Here is a 20,998-nt window from a genome sequence, read left to right as displayed (position 1 = left end):
TGGCTTCTGCATGCGTTTGAGTCTGGTTTCGGAGGGGGAGGATGATCAAAAGTGTGGATATGTGTGGATGAGAGATATGTGACAGAGACTGTCTGTGTCCTTAAACTGTTTTTCTCAGCTGACAGGTAGTTGACTGACTGATATGACTGTCCTCCCAAGAAAAACAACAGCATCAGCCGTCTCAGCAAACGCCACAAAACAGCAACAAAACCTATAGCGGCTGTAAGAATGAGTTCTTTAACACAAGAGACAAGAGACTGTTTGTCTTCAATTCACTACCAATAGTCAGTGTTGTTTTTTCTGAAGCATGACTTTGACGTTAAAGGGCAAACAAACTATGTGTTTTGTCATTTAAATTGGAGGATTTCATTGACCCAGGATTTGTTGAAAACATATTCACAGACTGAAATAAGCTGGGGTCATTGAGGAGACACAGTCAATATATTTCACAAGACCTTTCCTGGAAACCCTGAAATTATAATAAGTAATAATTAAAGATGCATTGAGCAATATTTGTTGCATAAACACTGAATCAAGCAACTCTGGGTTATGTAAAATTCTCACATCCATCCCTTCTTTACATCATTTTGTCTGTCTGTCTGTCTGTCTGTCTGTCTGTCTGTCTGTCTGTCTGTCTGTCTGTCTGTCTGTCTGTCTGTCTGTCATTCCATCTGCAGGTATCTGTGAGTGCCAGCCAGAGGCATTAATCATTTAAAGCAACTCATTATAAATTCCCGGGTCTGAACTGCTGGGCTTGCAGCTGCATTTTTTTTGTGTGTGTGTGTGTGTGTGTGTGTGTGTGTGTGTGTGTGTGTGTGTGTGTGTGTGTGTGTGTGTGTGTGTGTGTGTGTGTGTGTGTGTGTGTGTGAGCGTGTGCACATGCATGTGTGTCAATGTGAGTTGACTATATGCCTGTGTCTGGATGTTTGCATGTTTATTTAGCGTGCGTTAATGAGTATGTGTGTTTGTGTGTGTGTTAATGCAGAAGTGTAATGTGCAGTGTGTGTGTGTGTGTGTGTGTGTGTGTGTGTGTGTGTGTGTGTGTGTGTGTGTGTGTGTGTGTGTGTGTGTGTGTGTGTGTGTGTGTCCAGGTGTGTGCTTCTTGCTTGGAGCCTCTCTGCTGCTCTGCTCTCATGATTAATGCATGTGGAGTGAGAATCCCCGTCCCTCCAGCTTTCTCCCCCTTTTTCGTCCCACATACCACCCTACTTCCCCGAATAGACCTGATCCTCACCATACATGCAGAAAGATAACTCCCATTCCTCCCCCATTTCTGCTGCACACCTCAGAAGAGGAATCAGAAGAGCAAGGAGAGAGAGAGAGAGAAAGAGATAAGGTGAGAGAGAAAGGGCAAGAACATAAGACACAAGAAAAAACAGGGAGGAGGGGGTGATAAGGAGACATGAGGGCATTTACTAAAGGTAAGGTGAGGAGAGGAGTAAAAGGAGGTACAACAGATAGGAGAAAAGCCTTCTTTTGTAAAGACGGCAGAGAGACTCCCTCAGATATCTGATCAAAATGTATATTATAACAAATACTGAGGTTAGAATGGCTGTCTAAGTTTTTTGCTAGAGATTCTATTACTCACATGTAATGTAAAACAAAGTACAAAAATAAAGGCTCGGTCGTCTCACGACGGTGGGAAAGAAGAGGCAGAAGTCGCAAGAAAAAAACATAAATAGAATTTAAAAAAATAAAAAAGCTTAAGGTTTAAGATCGGGAATGTGGACAATTTTTTTTATATTAGCACAATATTATTTTAATGTCAATATAAACAATATATAGTCAAAATCCGGTGATAAAAGTCATCCTCTAATGGTTAAATTGTTTTAATCGAAAATATAAAAAATCCTTCATCCTCTAAAAATATATTCCTTCTCAAGTATTGGAAATCTTCTGCTGTTACATATGTGAGCAAGATTTTACTTGCACTCACTGCAAGAAAACAAAACCTGGCTGTAGAGTCCGATCTTTTTTTTTTTCTTGCTCTATTTCTGTATCTCCGGTAGCTTCCTCTGCCAGGCGGGCTGGGCTTCAACCAGAGCCAGGTTGGAGAGGCAGAACAGGCAAAAACACAAACACACAGGGCAGCTATCATGCTGGGCTATATTATGAGATAATCCTAAACTGGCCGTACAGTGTGACACACACACACACACACACACACACACACACACACACACACACACACACACACACACACAGTTCCCATTACCCATATCTGCTATTTAGTGGGAAATGTATTCCACTACAACGGAGAGGACTAGAGAAGTTGAAAAACATGCCATTTGGCATTTCTAGGAATTCTCATTGATATGCATAATATCTCAAACAACCGACTCATTGACCAGGCAGGAGTAAACTGAGCCAGCTATGTGAAGATATAAAAACAGAGATACAGAAAAGAGACGGCTGGTAAATGTTCTTATCTAAATACTTGATGAGTTCTAGTCATGTTGTGCCTGATGCATGCATGTGTGTTTCCGTGTTACAGTGTGCAGTTCGTGTCCCCTGGAGACCGTCGTAAAGCTGTAACCATCACAGTGTCTCCCAGCACATTTATCTTGACATCCCAACATGCCCACAGAGCTTCACACATGGAAACATACAGCAATAACCGCCATCTAAGCATCCACGCATGTTATAGATACAGTGACCTTCACCGTGGATCCCCCAGTTTCCATGGCGATAGTTGTGTTGGCCTGTCAAGGTCTGAAAACTATTAGCAGGAAGAGAGTATAGAGGTGTCAGGTAGGAAGGAAGAACAGCTTCAGGAAGGTGTCAGGAAGGAATGTCAGGAAGAAAAATAAGAGGAAATAGGATAGTCAAATAAAGAAATGAGAGCTCAGAGTACTGGGGGGGACAAAGGGGAGTAAAAGAATGTCAAGTGAGGCGGAGTTATTTTCAAAAAAGAAAAGTGCTTCTGAGTGACTGAGTTAGAGGTGGTATTCCTGCTGAGGCTACTCATAGTCAGAAAGAGTCACAGATGAACGTGTCTTACATAACTGTGTAAAGACAGTTTAAAGTGTGGTCATCCTCAGCAGCATGGCTTTGTGATTCTGTGAGCCTTTAAATTCAACCTGTTGGTCGGTGATGAAATCTTGTACATTTATTGTTCTAAAGAGATGCAGTAAGGTTCCCTGTTCACTACAGGCCTAATGACAGCACACAGTTTGGTAAAGATACTGTGAAGATATATTAACTGTGTTGGCAAAATCGCATTTAATTGTTTATTAAAGTTTTTATTGTATTAATTAATTTACGTTGTGTATTTTAATAATGACTTTCTCCTGGCTGTGGTGCACTTTTGTTCTTACATTGATCCATGGAGAATGTGAAAAGACTGAAAAAAAGGGTCGCTAGCCTGGTGAAAATGGTAGGAATGTTTTTGGAATATGGATGTCAGTTTTGGTTTATTTTATGCTTTAGATAGACCCATTCATTATAAAACGTAAAAAGAAATGAAATACAAGAGGCGCTATATCCATTCAGAGGTGCTGAAATTCGAATGTTGTTGTGTTGTAAATGTCTTGCCTTCTGTTTTCTTTTGATTGACGCATTTTGATCTGGTCATCATTAAGCTCCGATCAGATAACGAATCGATTCTCTATTGATACGTTTTAAATACTCCTTTGACTGCTTTCCCTCATTCTCTGTAATCACTCAGCCGGACACACACAGACCCGGGGCCTGTGGCACCGTGCCAGATGTGTGTGCCCAGCTGTTTCACACACACACACACACACACACACACACACACACACACACACACAGGCGAGCTCGCCACGGTGCATCATGTCTGAACATCATTGAAAATGACATATAGACGGTAAATGAATCTATAGACCGGCATACGTGACTGCTCAAAAGTCTTCTCTGTGGTTAACAGATGGTGTGAGCTAGGGAGCTACGTTAGCAAACTTATCTTCTGCTTTAGTGCTCCAACCCTGAGTCAGCCTTCTCATGATTTTAGAGATTGCTCACAAAACATCAAACTAAAGATTTAATAAGTGTGCAGGACGAAAAGTGTTAACAGAAAACGATAGTATTACCTAGCTAAAGCAGATCCATACTATTTAAATAAGCTCACACCAGCTAATACTGCATGGTAAATGCACAACTTTTAAGACAACAGGAGCATTGATGGTCAAGGTTAGGGAAAAATGTCCCTCCTCCATTTTGTATGCATTGTCAGCTCTTCAAAACATAAAAATATCTTACAGGCTGAAACAACAGGCCTGAAAAAAGGAAGAGATTAAAGAAAAACGTGGCAGTAGAGAGCTGAACACTGGTGAGGCCTTCGATGGGGTGATGCTAAAGTTTTTTTTGTTGGATTGATAATAAACCAAATTAATTTATTTACTGACTAACCATATTAATCTGTTCATTGAGTCGTTCTTTGTCAGTATACAGAACAATGCGATATGTTCTTTGGTACTATTTTACAGCAAATGTGAGTCCATACTGTGCATGTGAGAATGTGTGTTAGTTCCCTTATATAGGAAGATACATACAGCATGCACACGTGTGTGCGTGTGTGTGTGTGTGTGTGTGTGTGTGTGTGTGTGTGTGTGTGTGTGTGTGTGTGTGTGTGTGTGTGTGTGTGTGTGTGTGTTCATCTCCACTGAGCTGTCAGTGCATCTGGAGGCTTTCAAATAGGATTTCTGCTGCTTGGCGGAGGTTTATGCCGGCGCTGGGGCTTTTGATTCGCCGCTCACTCACGGACAGCCATGCATGACAGACTGCTTCCTCTACCGCAGAGAAGGAGAGAGGGAAAGAGGGGAGAGAGAAACTAAAGAAGAGCAGATGGAGAAAGTGAGGGGCAGACAGAAAGGAGGACGAGGTGGATGAAAGGTAGAGAGAAGGAAGGAAAAAAATAGGACCTAAAATGACAAGAATTACAAGAAGAAAGGAAAGACGGAGAATGATGGACTGAAATAGAAAAAGCTGTGCTCTGTTGTTTCTTTGGTGAAGACGGAGAAAAGGATCATTTCCAACACTGCTTGAAAAATGCTTTGCCCACATTTCAGCAAAGTTGAGCGGTGATTACGTTCACCAGTTAAAATGAAACCTAATTACATGTCAGGATTCAGGCAATCGCTTTAAATTCTCACTGGCAGCACACAAACCTACTAATGACTAATATAAGCTATCTGCAGCTGCTTTCAAGGTCTGCAGTATGATTTCACCCAAGCCAGTGTTCCCTGCATCTCAATTAGGATTACTGTTATTGGTAGGTAAGCTTCCAGTCAGTTCAAACTGTGTGAAAGAGGCTGCCAATAATAATTTGCAGTTGAACAGACGAGCTCTTTTTTGGAACTGTAATACATTTGACTTGATTTTTGCCGATGGAGCTCCTGCAGCTTTTGAGTTGGGGCTTCCTCAGGAGCCATTTAGTTACTATTGACAATATGATGACGCTGTGTGGAAAATCACCAAATAAAACTCTAAAGGCTTGGTTTCTGTTGTAGCGCATCACAAAGAGACATTTTTTGGAGGAGAGATCGTGGTTCGGTTCAATATTGAAAAACCTAACTCCAATTTTTACTGTAGGCCTCCTGTAAGCCCTTTTAAATAAAGTTTTTTTATATATATAAAGTTTGTTCTGAAACTATATATAAAAGGGGCAGCAGTTGGTACTCAAGAAAGGTGAGAGACAATGGAGCAGTGATGAGCTGGCACCAGCCACTATGTTTATCTCAGTTCTAGGTGTCGTCTGAATTATGATCATTATCATTCGTCTGCGGTGATGAAAATACACCCTCTCATTTAGGTCGATGCGGTCATGCCCGTCATTAAAGAAGAAACCTTCATTGTGTTTGGGCTTCATTAGCGATCGGTTCAATTCCTCTAAGGGAAAACTGACACAAGGGTGAAAAATATATCACGTTGTAAGCGAGAAATGTAAGAGGTAATTACCAAAGTGTCATTCCTGTAACCTGTGTCATTAGCAGTATTATTTTTATCATTATAATCAGCAGGAGCACTATCAGGAAAAGGCGGGCCAGCATTGGGGCCACACACACTCTTGAACATTATCATTATGGTTAAATAAGCTGTAACTGTACAAGAGTATTATTTCACTGTAGATTACTTTTTGGTTTGCATAAGGCATCAGTAAAGACCATGTAAAGTTCTGCACTGGGTTGCACCAGCTATGCGTACGTTCAAACATAGCCTAGTTTGAACATCATTTCTAATTTAAGTAAGAGTTTAAGAGCTACTAACATTTCTGAAATAGTTCCATATTTCGGAGGCATACGTTTACAATTGATCTAATTATAAACCTAGCCCATAGTGGATGTTAAGTCCTCCATAAAACAGTGGTTGATCGTAGCGCATTGTTTTGAAAGGTGGGATAACTAAGATGAGGAAGAGCGAATTATACCGGCTGATAAACTGGCGTTAACGACACGTTTCATTATAGATTACACCCTTTTGCTACTCATGATGACGGATTTATACATCCTGCTTTTGTGTGTCTGCTATTATTATTTGGCTACAGGATCATTTCAAAACCTGGACAGTTAAAATCAACCTTATTAAAATGCTTTGTTCTTTTTTATGTACCTTTTGTGTTGTTGTTGTTTGGTGATTAACGTTCTCTATTTTTAGCCGTTGAGATGAACCTTAACGTCTCTGTGGTGCAACCAAACATCGCCTCGGCTTTAGTATCAAACTAACTTATATCAGCATATCGTTAAGTGTGGAAATTGAACCCAAGCTTGAGAAAAAACGTATGTTTAGCTGGTGCAATGGGCCGCTGGTAATGATGATTATATTGCTTTTTGCAGTTTTTGAGTGTGTGCGACCTACAACTGAGAGGTTTAATTAGCTGTGATGGAGTAATGCAATAGCTCAAAAGGGAAATGGGCTGGAACGTTCTCCATATCAGACCTCAGCGGGGGTGATAATGTGCTGTTGTCTGCGGTCCTATCATTGTAAATCTGTCCATATCCGTGTACCTGTCTATCACCCCTCCTTTTTTTAAACCTTGTTTCATCACTTTCTCCTTTTTTTCTCTGCCTTCTTATCTTTTCTCTCACTCCGTCTCCCCTGCTGTAGCTGTCTCTGTCAGTGTCTCTACTGTTTTCTCGCACTGTAACACATTTTCTCTCGTAGTCTCTTTTTTATTCGTTAACACAGAATTTGAAAAGTCACAGTGTAAATCAAGGAGTGAGAGAGTGAAAAGGAACACTGTGACTAATATAGCAGAACTCACAACAAGACATATCAATAACTTCACAAACAGGATCATTTACAAATACAAATAATATACTATAGTCACCCCCTCCCAGAAATGACATTTACATACTAATAGTTTGGAACGGCAATAATGTTTGAAGACATGTAACGCTGTCTGGTGTTAATTTTTATCTTTTAAACAGGCCCTATTATGTTATTTTCCGGGTGCATATTTTTATCTCAAGTTACAGTTACAACATGTTTACATGCGTTAATGCTCATAATCCTCCTTGTTTTTCTCACCCTGGCTGTCCTGCAGCACCTCTTCTCACCCTCTCTCTGAAACGCTCTGTTGTAGCTCCTCCCTCCAGAAAGCAAAGTCTGCTCTGATTGGTCAGCTTGCCCGCTCTGTTGTGATTGTTCAACATTTTACATTTCAAAAAACTCTTCCTCCGTCTCTCTCTTTTGTTGTTTGAGAGCCAAATCAGCCGGAAGGAGTTGTACGTCACTTCTGTAACATTATGACCTCATAAAGTTACAGAAGAATTCAATGGAGCCGTTTCAGGCAGCTCAGGAGCTTCTGGGGGGGAGGGTAACTCCTTTTAGGCGTGGACTTCAGGTTTTACACTCTACGAACCTTTTACATGTAAAAAAATGATGACAGACAGACAGACAGACTCACACACAGACTCACAAGTTGAAAATCATACCAGCCACTTGCTGTCAGGGCTGGTAATAAGAGCATAATGATGATAAGATAAATGCAAAACCTTAAAGTGGTCACATGTCTGTCATTGAACACAATGAAGTCGCACACATTGTGGTGAAAAGTCTGTGACAGGCAGGAGGTAACATCTGAGAGGAGGGAACAGAAAAGCACAATCTGCAGATTTCTCAGAAAACTAATTAATCCGGCACACTCACAGACGCACATTTCTATTAGCAGCCCAATGTGCATGCTGAGTCTAAAATTTGTTCACAGTCTGTTGAACCTCAAACAGGTTGGGAGGAAGACGTGCTGCCAGACAGCTTAGATGACAAACGGTATTGCCGTTACAAAAGGTAATATAGAGATAGATGCAGGTAGCAATACCAACTGCAACATTCATAAACTTTGCTATATTGTTTTTGTTGGTTTCTCTTTTTTTTGTTCATTGGAATTAACTGTAAGCCTCTGGCAGCTGTGTCGTTTTCTAGGAGCAGGTGCATCAACCTATGTACATCAAAGCACTCGATGTTGTCCAATTCACCACTTTCATTCCATTTTACTGCATACAGTATCTGTTTAACTGCTACGATACCGACCTCGTGAAACATTTTACATTTGCAGTTTGAATTAATGTCTGGTACACAGAGAGTAATGTGTTTAAAGTTTGTAAAAAAAAAAGTTGCTTTTGTGGAATAAAAAGCACTAATGTGTTTTTAATGAAGACGTAATGAGTAAAAACATTTTGGTGCACAATATATAGAGTAGCAAAGGTTACCGTGCTGCCACACTGAAATCAAAACCATGTAATAATCATTTACAATTGTTTCTTTTCTCATATCAGCTTACTTGTTACTTTGTGGTGATCAGAAAGAGTTTCCATTTCCACTGCGCAGCTCGCTGAAGCACTTTGGATAAAAGCCTCCACCAAATGGCATGAATTAAATTCCCTTCACTAATGGCTTATAAAGTCACTTTTATCAACATATTTGCATCAAGGTTCACACTATGCATGGGGCTCTGTAGCTTTGCTTCAAAAAATATAAACAGGAGCAAAAACGATACATCGATGCATCAGTATGCACGACCTTAAGCTGCTAATGTGTTTTCTGTCTTTCAGACTGAAAGCAGGTAAATCTCAGTGGATGCAAATCTTGTCATTAAGTCAACAACAATCAACATATCCATAGAGGAAAAGCAGCGCATCATTTTGCTTTTGTTTTAGACCTAATTTAGGCAAAGGGTTTTTATAGAAAAAACATGTTTGAAGATATTGTAAAAAGATGTGTTTTGGTATCATATTGACACTATCAAAATATTCAACTTAAACTCAGTGAACTGCAAATCATGATTATAACTAATTCAAACTTTGAAATTAGAGTTGATCCATTACTTCCCTGCCTATAGTCACTACCTTGAAACACATTATTTGCTATTGCAATAAATGACTTACAGTACAATGTCAACCGAATTAAATCCTTTGGTTTTACTCATAATATGAGTTGCTGAAATAATCTTCAATTCAATCTGATCCACGGAGGTGAACACACTCAAAGAGTTTCAGTTAATTTATGTTAATTGTAAGATTTGAACGTCTGAATTGTGCATTAATACAACACCGGGCTGAAGCAAAGGCAAAGGTAGTAGAGGGGGAAGCTAATTATATGACGCTAATTTGCCTTTTGAGCCTTCCAATTTCTAAAATATATTTCTGTAAATGTATTCATTTACATTGGATTATAAGCCATTATTAGTATCTGTTATAAAGTAATGTTGTCCAAGACTTTGCTCACTAAACCTGAGATACGTTTATGAGATTATTTCAGTCTCCAGAGCTGAGAGAAGGTGAGCAGTGGGGGACTTATTATACAGCTGTGGTACACAAAATCACAATTGATTGTTGAAATTGATTTCACAATTCGAGAACGTCTGGAAAAGATGACAACCTCCAGCCTTCCAGACATCATTTTCACAGCCGGTATTCAAATATGCACCGCCAAAGCATCAGCATCTTCCCCAGGTGTACTTTCTCAAGGATTGAATAACTCGTATAAATGAGTTGCAAATACATGGCATGTGGGTGTTTCAGTATCCCTCATCCATATTCATGAGAGCTACAACACTCGGGGTTTATCATTTTAAGGTGCTCAACAGACGACGGCAGCACACAGCACACATGAATGCATCAAGTGAAAAAAGGTTCATCCGGTTCATTCCAAGATGCTACTAATCCATTGTGGAATGAAAAAATGCTACCTGTGAGTTTGCAAAACACAGAGGATTCAAGTCTCAAAAATAGAAGTATTTTTTAAATAAAACGACACAATACTTTAACTGTGTCGCTGGTTAAGCAGGTATAATGTTTATAACATGTTCACCATCCTACTTTAGCATTTGCTGATTAGCAAAAAACAAATGGTACAGCTGTGGTTGATGGGAATACCATTAGATTTGTAGATATTTGTTCATAAACCAAAATATTAGACAAAGAGACATTTGGACCTGATGCTGGTGCTAGATAAAAAATGTAAGGTATTACAAAAGTTATAACAATTCATAGTTCCTATAGTTGTAATGACATTTTGCTCAAAACGTCAGGGTGGCGCTAGAGGAAAAATGAGGGCACCATGGATATCTGTACCAAATGTCATAGCAATCCATCCAGTTGATATTCTCAGTCTGGACCAAAGCAGCGGCCTGAACGACTGACGGACCAACATTGCCATCTATAGAGCTGCTACCATGAATAAAAACCTGTCTCAGTGATTATGAGCAGTTTGGTAAAGGATTATTTTTTGAAAGACTTTTCCTTCAATCAAAGTGACATGTTTAGTGGGCAATAAAGATCCAACTTGGTTCAAAATGGCTGAAGGTGTGATTTAGAGTCAATGTGTGCAGGCGTAACCCTTTTCATCAATGATATTTCGAGGACCATTACACCTACATGTGATTAGTGTAGCTATGCTCCTTTGATGCATCTCCTGAGTTGTCAAGTGAACTTTACTATGTCTGACTATAATTTTGTATTTTGCTTCAACAGCCTGAGTTCTCAGCTAAACGTGGAGAAACTCTTAGGGAGGCCCTCAAAACCACCTTGAATCACGGTAGGAGAGTATTTTGGGGCTGCAGTCTTTATAAATGTCTTAAATACACATTTTAAATATTTTACTGTACATGTATGCAAGGACAGTTAGCCCCATGAATGAGCACCAGGCTTTGAAGCCAATTTGAATTGGTGTCCAAACATTTTCCCATAGACTTAAATTGGGAAACAGAAGTTTGTGACAGCGGACACGTTTTTGAGGTAAACAACTCCCAATACAATCACTCGGGTTATTTCATACCAAGGAAGTAACCTTTGTAGGCTTCATGCGCCACTGAGCAAATTTCCTCTCTATGAACGCGGCCGAAACGCTGTATTCAGTTCACTGTTTACATCCATGGTTGAGAAAAATACAAAAATGTAAAGCCCTATCCTATGATACTATAATGAGCAGTATATGTAGAACTCAGTGTAAGACATATCCACCAATCACATCACTCATTATGTCACAAAGGTCAATTACTACCCTGAAAGCCACGCTTCCTAAATGCCACCCTTACTGAATCAGATACATCGACTATAAACTCTCTGATCCTCCTCTTCGGCCTTCTAATTGGTGTCACTCTCCTGGTTTAGTCTTCTAAATGTTATCTGATGCAGGAGGCGTCAGAACGTAACAAGATATGGAGCTGGCAGTGCTTATTAGATTACTAGGACAGAGAGTGCCATCGATTTAATACAATAATGATCTGTGAGTTAGACAGAACAGGGTGGTCGACCCTCAACACACAGCTCTATAGTAACTGGAAAAGAAATTCTAATTTTATCCGACTTTTTAGTTATCTTATTTTAAATGGTTTTTTTTTAACTCTATCTCTTCAGAGATTTTGATTTAATTCAATCAAGTTTTGTTTAAACCAGAAGAAGAATTTGATTTGGATGGACTGAGGGGACAACATATGTGGCTTTGTGCTTGTTAAATAGTCATAATGAAAGATACCTGACCTATTTATACTGTATTCGCTTTGGCTTGCCTGGCCAAGTCTGCTAAATGTTATCTGATGCAAATGGAATCAGAGCGTAGTACGATGGATATGGAGCCTGGCACTGTTTATTAGATTACCAGGACATGCAGTACATTGATTAGCTGTGATAATAATATGATAATAGGATAATGTTCAGTTTAAGCATTGGTATTAATCCATAGCTGCAGACACAACAAGGCTTGACCTCTTCCCCACTGAGCTGAGGGAAGGGGATCTGTGGGGATATTTGTGACATCTAAAATTAAGTTTTTAAATACATTTTAAAATGTATGAATACTTTTAGTCATAGAGGCTAAAAACACCAGGTCTGTACATCTTATATCTTATTTCATTGTAAAAAAAAAAAATGATACATGGCATGCTAATGTGTTTCATCTCATACAGCCGTAATGTTAACGGCATCAGAGAGTCACAAGGTTTGCAGTGTGGTAGTGTTTATTAGATTATCAGGATTAAGAGAACATTGATTAGCATAGACAATAATGAAGAAGATAGTGAATGTTAATAGGAATAGAGAGCTAATCCATAATTCATGGGAAGAAAAACAATGGCATGACCAGAGTATTAATCTGTACAAGATGTTGGAGTCCAGGGTCAAAGGCAGCAGAGCTTTGTGTGCAATGCACATTTGTGTGCATTTAAAACTTTTAATTAATTTATGTTTTAGGAAAATATTTAATGACATAAAGGCAGAGTACCCAAAAATCTTAAATTAAGTCTCCCCTCCTCCTATACAATTATGTGTGAAAGGAACAGAGAGTGTTGTAGGCGGCGGTTGGATTTAATGCTGTTGTGTTGCATTTCATGTTATGTTTTCCATTTTGCCCTACAGGAAATCCCTCTGGGTTCCTTCATTTAATCAACATACCAATTTATTGCTCGGGCTTCTTGCATGAATTAGGCTGAGCCAAGGGAGGGTGACTACATGAGTGTGTGTGTACGTGTGTTTGTGTGTGTGTGTTTTAATCTATCACAAGTGCAGTCAAATCCCTAAGTCAGAGGCTTATCAACTCCTCCCTCCCTCCACTTCATTAGCATTATCCACCATTATTAACCTGTAGTACTCACTGTCTCTCTCTCGCTCTCTCACCCACACTAAAACACACACACACACACACAGGACCACATGCAAAAGCAGGTGATCAAAATTCGGTATTAAAGATGATCCCACATGAGCCAGACATAAGCTTCCTTACTGTACATTCAGTAGGACGTCTTTGAACTCACAACCAGTAAAACTGTCCTGACATGTGCTGCTAAGAATGACTAAGACTTGTTAAAATTACCTGCTATCTTTTTAACGTTTTCTGGAAACTGACATCCTGCTTTGATTTTGGTGTCAAAATCCAACTTGCAAAATCAAGCGCTCCTGTTTGACAGGTCAGCCTGGTCTCACTCCCAGGGGGTCAAATTCCGCCGCTTGGGAAGTAACCGTAGGATTATTAAATAAAACGTTTATATACCTCTTAAAGAGACACTGTGTCAGAGCAAAGAGCGTGGGATACAGCTCTATCGTTGTAAAGTAAACCAGCACCATATATCGGTGTTATTAGTCATTTACTATCGGATGCTAATTTGTTAGCATTGGCTATCAGCGGGAATGATGCATCAGGTACACATGGATGATACTGGTGCCAAAAGTCTCCCCCACAGAAGCAAATTAAAAATGAGACACAACAACACAACCACAGTCTGTTTGTTTAATCCAGCAGAGTGTTTATCGTGCTGTCTGCCAATGGTGTGCCCCTGGACCTGACATCAGTGGGAATCAATGGGTGCCGGCATGGCTAATATATTAGACGTGGCCTCGTGCTTCTGGTTGTGTTTGCTGTCTGAAGTCTGTCTTGTCTGCCCAGGAAGGCTGAGACTTGATATTTGTCACCAGACCAGACGCCAGGGCTGATGGTTTGAACCCGTCACCAAAGGGAAGCGTCCTCTCAATCAAAGGGGGCCTCTTGACCTCCACCCTGCTCCTCATCTCTCCATCCATCTCCAAATAACTTTAGTTGCATTAATTATTTTTATTTTTTTTTACTTCTCAGTCTCTTTTCCCTATATTTCTGAATGACAACACTGTGGTGTTTGGATCCCTGTCTTTACTGCACACCTGTGAGGAGTCGAATGAACTCAAACACACACACACACACACACACACACACACACACACACACACACACACACACACACACACACACACACACACACACAGTCACACAGTCACACAGTCACGACCCGTCTGTCTTGCCTCGGCAAATTAATGGAGATTCTGTCAGAGCCTCAGGAAGGAATTACTGCCACTTGCTGAGCCCTTACACTCCCTGTCTATCACAAATACAGACAAAGACCTACAGTACAAAGTCATACACACACACACACACACACACACACACACACACACACACACACACACACACACACACACACACACACACAGCTTCTATGGTTACTTTTGCTCATCCCTCTACTCATTTATGCATTTTCTAATATTTACTCTTTAAATTTCATTCATAAATGTATAAATAGTTCAACCTTGCTGTTCTAATATTTTCAGATTTTCACCAAGAAAAAGAAGGATTCCTTAGAAGGAACAGCATTTTTTTCAAACTGATTTTCTCCTTCTCCCTCTCTCTCTCTGAACTCATTTATCTCCCTCAAACCCTCAAACCATCCCTCTCACTTCTTCCTTCACTTTCTCTGCAATGACTCGTTCACTTCATTCACTCGTTTCAATTCAATATCATTCAAGTCAAAACTGCATGATTGGCACGAAAAAACAAAAGTAGCTACAGCCAAAGCAAAATCATTTATTTACCTCTCCTCCCTCGCCAACTCGAGCAACGGGCCAGACAAACTCGTTATCGGGTCTGTCGCTGCTGGACCTGTTTCCAGACTCAAACTTTAGTTGCATGCTTTTGGAATAAACTTAAAATTCTTTCCCCTTGTTGTTTATCATCCTATGCTTAAACATTAATCAACTGTGACTTCTGTCCGCCTACAGGATTAAATTCTATTCATACCCAAATGCTTAGTCCCTCACTATAAATCAACATTATTTGATTATTGATTCCATTTATGCCTCCAGTAAACTACAACAATCTTCCATTGTTGCACTAATTTACAGTGTCAAAGTAAGGACAGGCATAAGAAAAAGAAAAATGTTCCGCACACACACACACACACACACACACACACACACACACACACAGATGAGGCCATACATACATCTCCTTGTCAAACACGACCTACCTCAGTGAGGTGCGGGTTGGGGTTGAATCCACACTGGTTACAGACGGTGGCCTTGCACTGGGTGCAGGTGTTGTAGTTGGGTACAGCCGGTGGGTTGGACAGCTCTGTGGAGGTGCACACTGGGCACAGTTTGCTTCTCGGCATTGGAGCGATCTGCGGCACCGAGTAGGGCGAGGTGGGCGTCACGCCACGATCAGGAGACGCAGAGGGAGACCGGCCTGTCCTGGAGCCGCCCGAACCGCTGAAGTCCACTTGGAGGTTTCGACGGGAGCCGTGCTGACCGGAACTTGGCTGACCTCCGTGGCCCACCATGCCGGACCCAGCTGGACCGTGACCCATCCCGTGGCCAGACCCGGGGCCATGCCCCATGCCGGGCCCCTGGCTTGACTGCATATGTCGGGGGGAAGTCGGAGTCTCGTGAGTGGCCAGGCGGTAGGGCTCGCCAGCCCTGGACCCTACTCCTCCACCTCCGCCTATTCCTACTCCCATCCCTCCCATACCTCCTCCACCTATTCCTCCCATTCCTCCTCCTCCCATTCCACCTATTCCTCCTCCTCCTCCGTGGCCTCCTTGTTGCATGCCAGGCTTGGGGCTACCCATCGGACCCCTGGAAGAGAGAGACAAAGCAAGTCCTTACAACACTGAAAACATCCAAACAGTTGGAAAACGTAGAATTGTTCGGAAGGTCTTTATATCGTCAAGAGTATCCAGGACTTTGTTTTAGAAAGAGATGTCGTTAATGAAATGAGCAGTTATTGATGTAAGCATGTCTCTGGATTTCTCCACATGTTGTTGAAGGATTAGCTTGAAGCATGGGACTTATTTATGTAGCTATCAACTGCACACATACTACATACTAGATATTGATACAATACATAACATGACAGTTAGAGGTTTTTCGTTCTAAACCAAGTCAACTTAAAACATTAAAAAGTCAATGAGCTCAGACATTAGCTTCCTGCTAACAATAGCTTTCAGTCAACACAATCAAAGATTGCAGGTAAGAAATCTTTAGATCTTGAGAGATAGAACTAAAATGTTTTAACTACTCTCAATTAGGACAGATTGATTCGCTATTTTGGCAATTAAACAAACTGTACTGAAACCTTTCTGACTTTCTATTTTCAAAACAGTTTTTGTGGGTATTATTAAAAATGTATCTTACAAATTCATTGCTGAATGCAACCTGGCCATAGTATTTATATTTTTCTGCTGCAGGAGCAGAGTAAATGTAATAAGCTGCGTTGGTTGATGCAACATCAGTATTAATATAAGAATTTTCTTTATTGAATGCATTATTGTAAATCAATAAGCACTACAGGAGAAGTCGCCTGGCCATTGTCACTGTATTTTAACAAATTCAATTATCTTCGGATTTGCCAGAGAACCAGCACCAAAAACAACATTTAAAAACCAGCAAAATAATTACGGATTCATTCACTGTAGCTTCTGAGAGCCGTGGAAAGACCACAGACATCAACCAATTAAAATGGAAAATAACAGGCCGGGCAAGACCGACCACGCACACACACACACAAACACATTTCTACTGTGTGTCAAAGGCGACACGTACACATACGCTTCAGGCAGAAAATAAGACACATACAGTCACACCTAGACAATATTTATTGAGCGCACACTTCTGGCAGGAGACACAAACACACAATTGAAGGGGAAGCAAATCTTATTCTCCTGCTACTCTTCAGAGGTACGTAAATAAAGTATCGGGAGATGTTTCAAACAGCAGACCATAACTGACATGACACTGAGTATGAAGGCAAATAGATGTCGGAATCCGCAAGCACAAATGATATCCACGCACGCACGTGTGTAGAGGTCCCGCGCACGCTACTCAAAATTGCTTTTGCGAGCACTTTCACATCACTCCGCGAAGAATATCTCTCTCACCCGGATGAGTGATGTAAAAGCGTTAAAAGTAACATGCATGCACAGCTGTTTGAGTTGGACGCGTGGGACCTCCACGCACATTTTTTGAAAGCACTTAAAGGGATGTTTGTTATAGATTTTAGGTTCCCTGTTTATCTCTTGATTTGTCGGACGACTCTAAGTCGCCCAAACTTATTGGCTTTACTAGTGTTCTACAGAAAAGATGTTTCGACAAAGAAGATTTTTCTCTTCTGTTCTACTCTTTGATTAAATAGGTCAATTAAATGCCTCATATGAGTAATTCTGATCTGCCTGGTTACGTTATGGCAACCAAAGCTACCTGGTCAAGGTTAGAGGAAGATCACCAGTACATGGTTTATAGAACTGCAATCTCTAGTGTTGAAGTCACACAATCACCATGGGGATGATAGTCACTATTATATTCTATTGTACTCTATTGTCTGTGCTGTCATTGGTTGAATGAGTAGGCTCGGTGTGTGTGTAACACACCGGGCCTACACATACAACCTTAGTGCACATAGAAATTGGAAATGTTGATTTACTGAACTGTGTCACAATGTTCCAGACTGCCTCGCCTCTCACTGAAAGATATTCTTCTTGCGGACAGTCTGGCCGTGACAAAATCTCTCTCTCTCTCTATGTTTCTACTTTTTTCTCTTTTTCTATTCTATTTATTTTTCTCCTCTGTAATCTTTCTCTCTATGAACTTCTTTTTCTCGAACACAGCCCCCTCTCTTTTCTCAATCACTCCTCTCTTTATTGCCTCTCTGACTCTCTATTATCTTTTGAGTCGGCACTGACCATGAACTCAGTGCCCCAATGTTCTCTTTTGTCCTTTGTTGAATCTCACCTTTTTCAACATTTTTATTTACGCTCTCGAAATGGAAGTGGACCTTAGGATACCCTGTGTGTTTGTCTGTTTTAAACGGGTCAGAAAAACGCTCTTGTTGGTCAAAATCAGACTGTTAAACTGTGTGTACAAATTTACAAACAAAGCAAAGACGCGATCACGATGCACACACGCTAAAGCACCCACAGCTAAACAGGAGTCGTGTGCAAAGTGTGAGTTGCTGTGTGATGCATGTGTCGTTTGAAGGGGAAAGGGGTGACTCAACGAAAACCTCAAAGCTCCACTGATTTACCCAGCAGAGACCTTGAAGAAGATGGGATAAGAGACTTTAAGCTGACAGGGAAACTGATGAAGGGAAAAGAGGTTGAAAGAGAAAGAGAGAGGCATTCACATAAAAATTGGTTCTATATTTTGCCATTTTTTATTCCATGGCTGTGTTGAATACTTCACTCTGATTGGTTGATCGCTGCATTCAACGTCTTTTATTTCTGTATAGCAGACTTAGATCCACTGCTGTGTTGGACTTCCTGTGGGGACTTTCTCTTATCGTTCTAGGGTGACACTTTCTTCTTGGTATTTAGGGCGATGTTAGCTAACTAATTTGAAGGCAACTATAATTTTTTTAATACAGTTTTCTTGTTCTTGTACTAATCATTTTTACTAATCCTTTGGTCTAAGTATTGCTCATCTTTTAAAAAAAATCTCCGATATCACTGGAAGTGTGTTTAGTTTGCTGCAAATGCATGTTTACTTCTACTTGCATATCGAGGGCAGAAGATTTTGCTCGGAAGCAATTTCCTGCATGTATGCTTCTATACATAGTCTAGACCCTTTTTGGCTCAAATCAAGAGTACATAACATTTTTCCAAATCTGATCTGATCAGACCCAGTCTGTCTCATTCAAAAGCTGCATTGTGGGTGACACATATGGAATAACATTTGGAAATAGTTATCCATGAATAAACATTTTTTGGCAGACAGACTGGCAGTTTAATTACAAAAATGTAAGCTTTGGCTTTCATAAACTCATATTGGTCCGATCCAAATCAAAGCTGAAAAACAACCTTCCAATATTCAAGGTCACTGTGAGAAAGAAATACTAAAGAAATAGATTCTAGAAAGAAAAATATAGAGGGAATGGGAGAGAAGAGGAAGACAGAAATGAGAGTACTGGTGATACTCATTTTTATTTTCAGTAAGACACGACCGCTAATTGTTGTGAGAAACTAAGGCTGACGTAGGCGACAACCCGAATAATAGGAACAATCCCTCTCTGTGTGTTTACACACTTCGCCTCTGCAACTGCACTGGGGACATTTATCACTGTCGCAACCCAGCCTTTAATGACCTAATACAAATGCTTGTTCAGTCAAAGTGATTTCACCCAGCCCCATTATAACCCTCAATTTATTGTCTGATTGTGGAAGAGAGGGATAAAGCTTGCCTGCCAATCATCCGTAAGTGACAAAGACAAGGACAGATGATTAGAGAGGGGAGGTGATGGAAAGGGAGAAATAGGGTGAGGATGTTACATCGCCTTACCCGGGTCTCCAACTGTTCACTACGGTGGCCATTTTAGGATTTAAAGATATTATTTAAGTGACTGCTTGTTGAGATTATTTATTGTTTATTAAATATCATTGAGAAATATACTGTAGCTGATGTGTTGACTATTGAACCAGTTTAAAACATATGGTTGATTAGATCAGTTCCTGCACTGAAAATACAGGAAGAAGCGGTGGGTTGCAGTCTGCTGCCTGACTGCAGTTTTTCATCTGTAATCCCACAAAATCCCCAGAGGTGGTGCTCTCAGTTTTTATTGATGTTTGCCTTAGTATCCTTCTCTTCCAGTTGAAACGCAGAGCAAACAGAGGTTTTGGTAGGATTTACCTGATCTTGTGACCCCCAGCTGGTTGCATTCCTTATCCCACCTCCAACCTAGACCTGCAGCAAAACAAGTCTATTAAGATTATTGGTGGACCCAAACTAAACATCTATTTCCTCCTCCTCCTCCTCCTCCTCCTCCTCCTCCTCGTCTTCCCACTCTGGGCTGTTGACAGAATTGCTTTTGTACGGCCCATTTATTTCCATCTGCCTCCTCTCTCTTTCTCCTTTCTCTCCACCTTGACTCTCATTATTTTCTGTTTCTCCGTCTCCTTTTCTCTTTCTCTACATTCCTAGTTGTGCAGATTTAGCTTTGGGAGCACAGATATGCAAACTAAACTTAAAAAAAAGTATATTTTTAATGTTTCAAGCATCTCTGCCCATGTAATTAATGTTATTGGAAGGTTAGCATACTAGCTAGCTCCTAAAACAGAGGGTTAAGCTCTGGTGTAAGACAGGAAAACTTGGTGTCCACCAAAGACGTTTATTCATTTAAATTCTCCCCGCTTCATTGCAGCCCCTCTCTCCCCCTTTTTTCTCCTCCGGTCTCTTATTAGTCATTATTGTTTTCCTCATTTGTACTTTTTAAACTGCTTTTTATGCTACAAATTTCGGTGTTTATTAGCTCCTAAACCAAGTTAGCTAGCTAACTAGCCTGAATAAAACAAGAAGGCTACATAAAAATGAAGACTGAATTCATTTTTAAACTATGACATTCATATTCTTGGACGTTCGACATGGTAGCCAACACTGCGTCCTGTGCTTAGCCCCGCCCAGGACGATTGTGATTGGTTTAAAGAAATACAAACGAGTCAGAGAGTTATGTTCCTCTGTAGCAGAGTGATCACGTGTGCAGGTATACCTCTCTCTCCCTCTCTTCTTCTCCTGTCTCCTTTTCAAAAAAAAAATCCTCATACCTTTTTTTTTCCCATTCAATTGCTACAGTTTTTTTTCATTGCACAGATTAGCTAACTGGCATGAATACAAAAATGTTATAAAAAGCATAAATTGAATGCGCATCACATTCATGTTTATGGAAAGTCGGCAGGCTAGTTTACTAAGCTACTATCTACCTACATAGCTAACAGTACCTACTCAGTTCCTACAGTGACAGTTTGGAATTTGCAATA

The 20,998-nt window shown here is 40.4% G+C and overlaps 1 protein-coding gene across 1 annotated transcript in view; it reads right to left on the bottom strand.

The window, feature by feature from the left end:
• The window catches only part of bsna (bassoon presynaptic cytomatrix protein a), an 87,706-nt gene extending 71,880 nt beyond the window's left edge, over positions 1–15,826 (bottom strand). Inside the window, 1 exon segment of the mRNA XM_054609851.1 lies at positions 15,227–15,826. Within this exon segment, the coding sequence (XP_054465826.1) occupies positions 15,227–15,826 (600 nt within the window).
• Positions 15,827–20,998: the final 5,172 nt, after the last annotated feature.

This window comes from Anoplopoma fimbria, chromosome 12 (genome assembly GCF_027596085.1).
Source record: "Anoplopoma fimbria isolate UVic2021 breed Golden Eagle Sablefish chromosome 12, Afim_UVic_2022, whole genome shotgun sequence".
Lineage (NCBI taxonomy): Eukaryota > Metazoa > Chordata > Actinopteri > Perciformes > Anoplopomatidae > Anoplopoma > Anoplopoma fimbria.
This window is presented reverse-complemented; position numbering and strand designations above follow the sequence as displayed.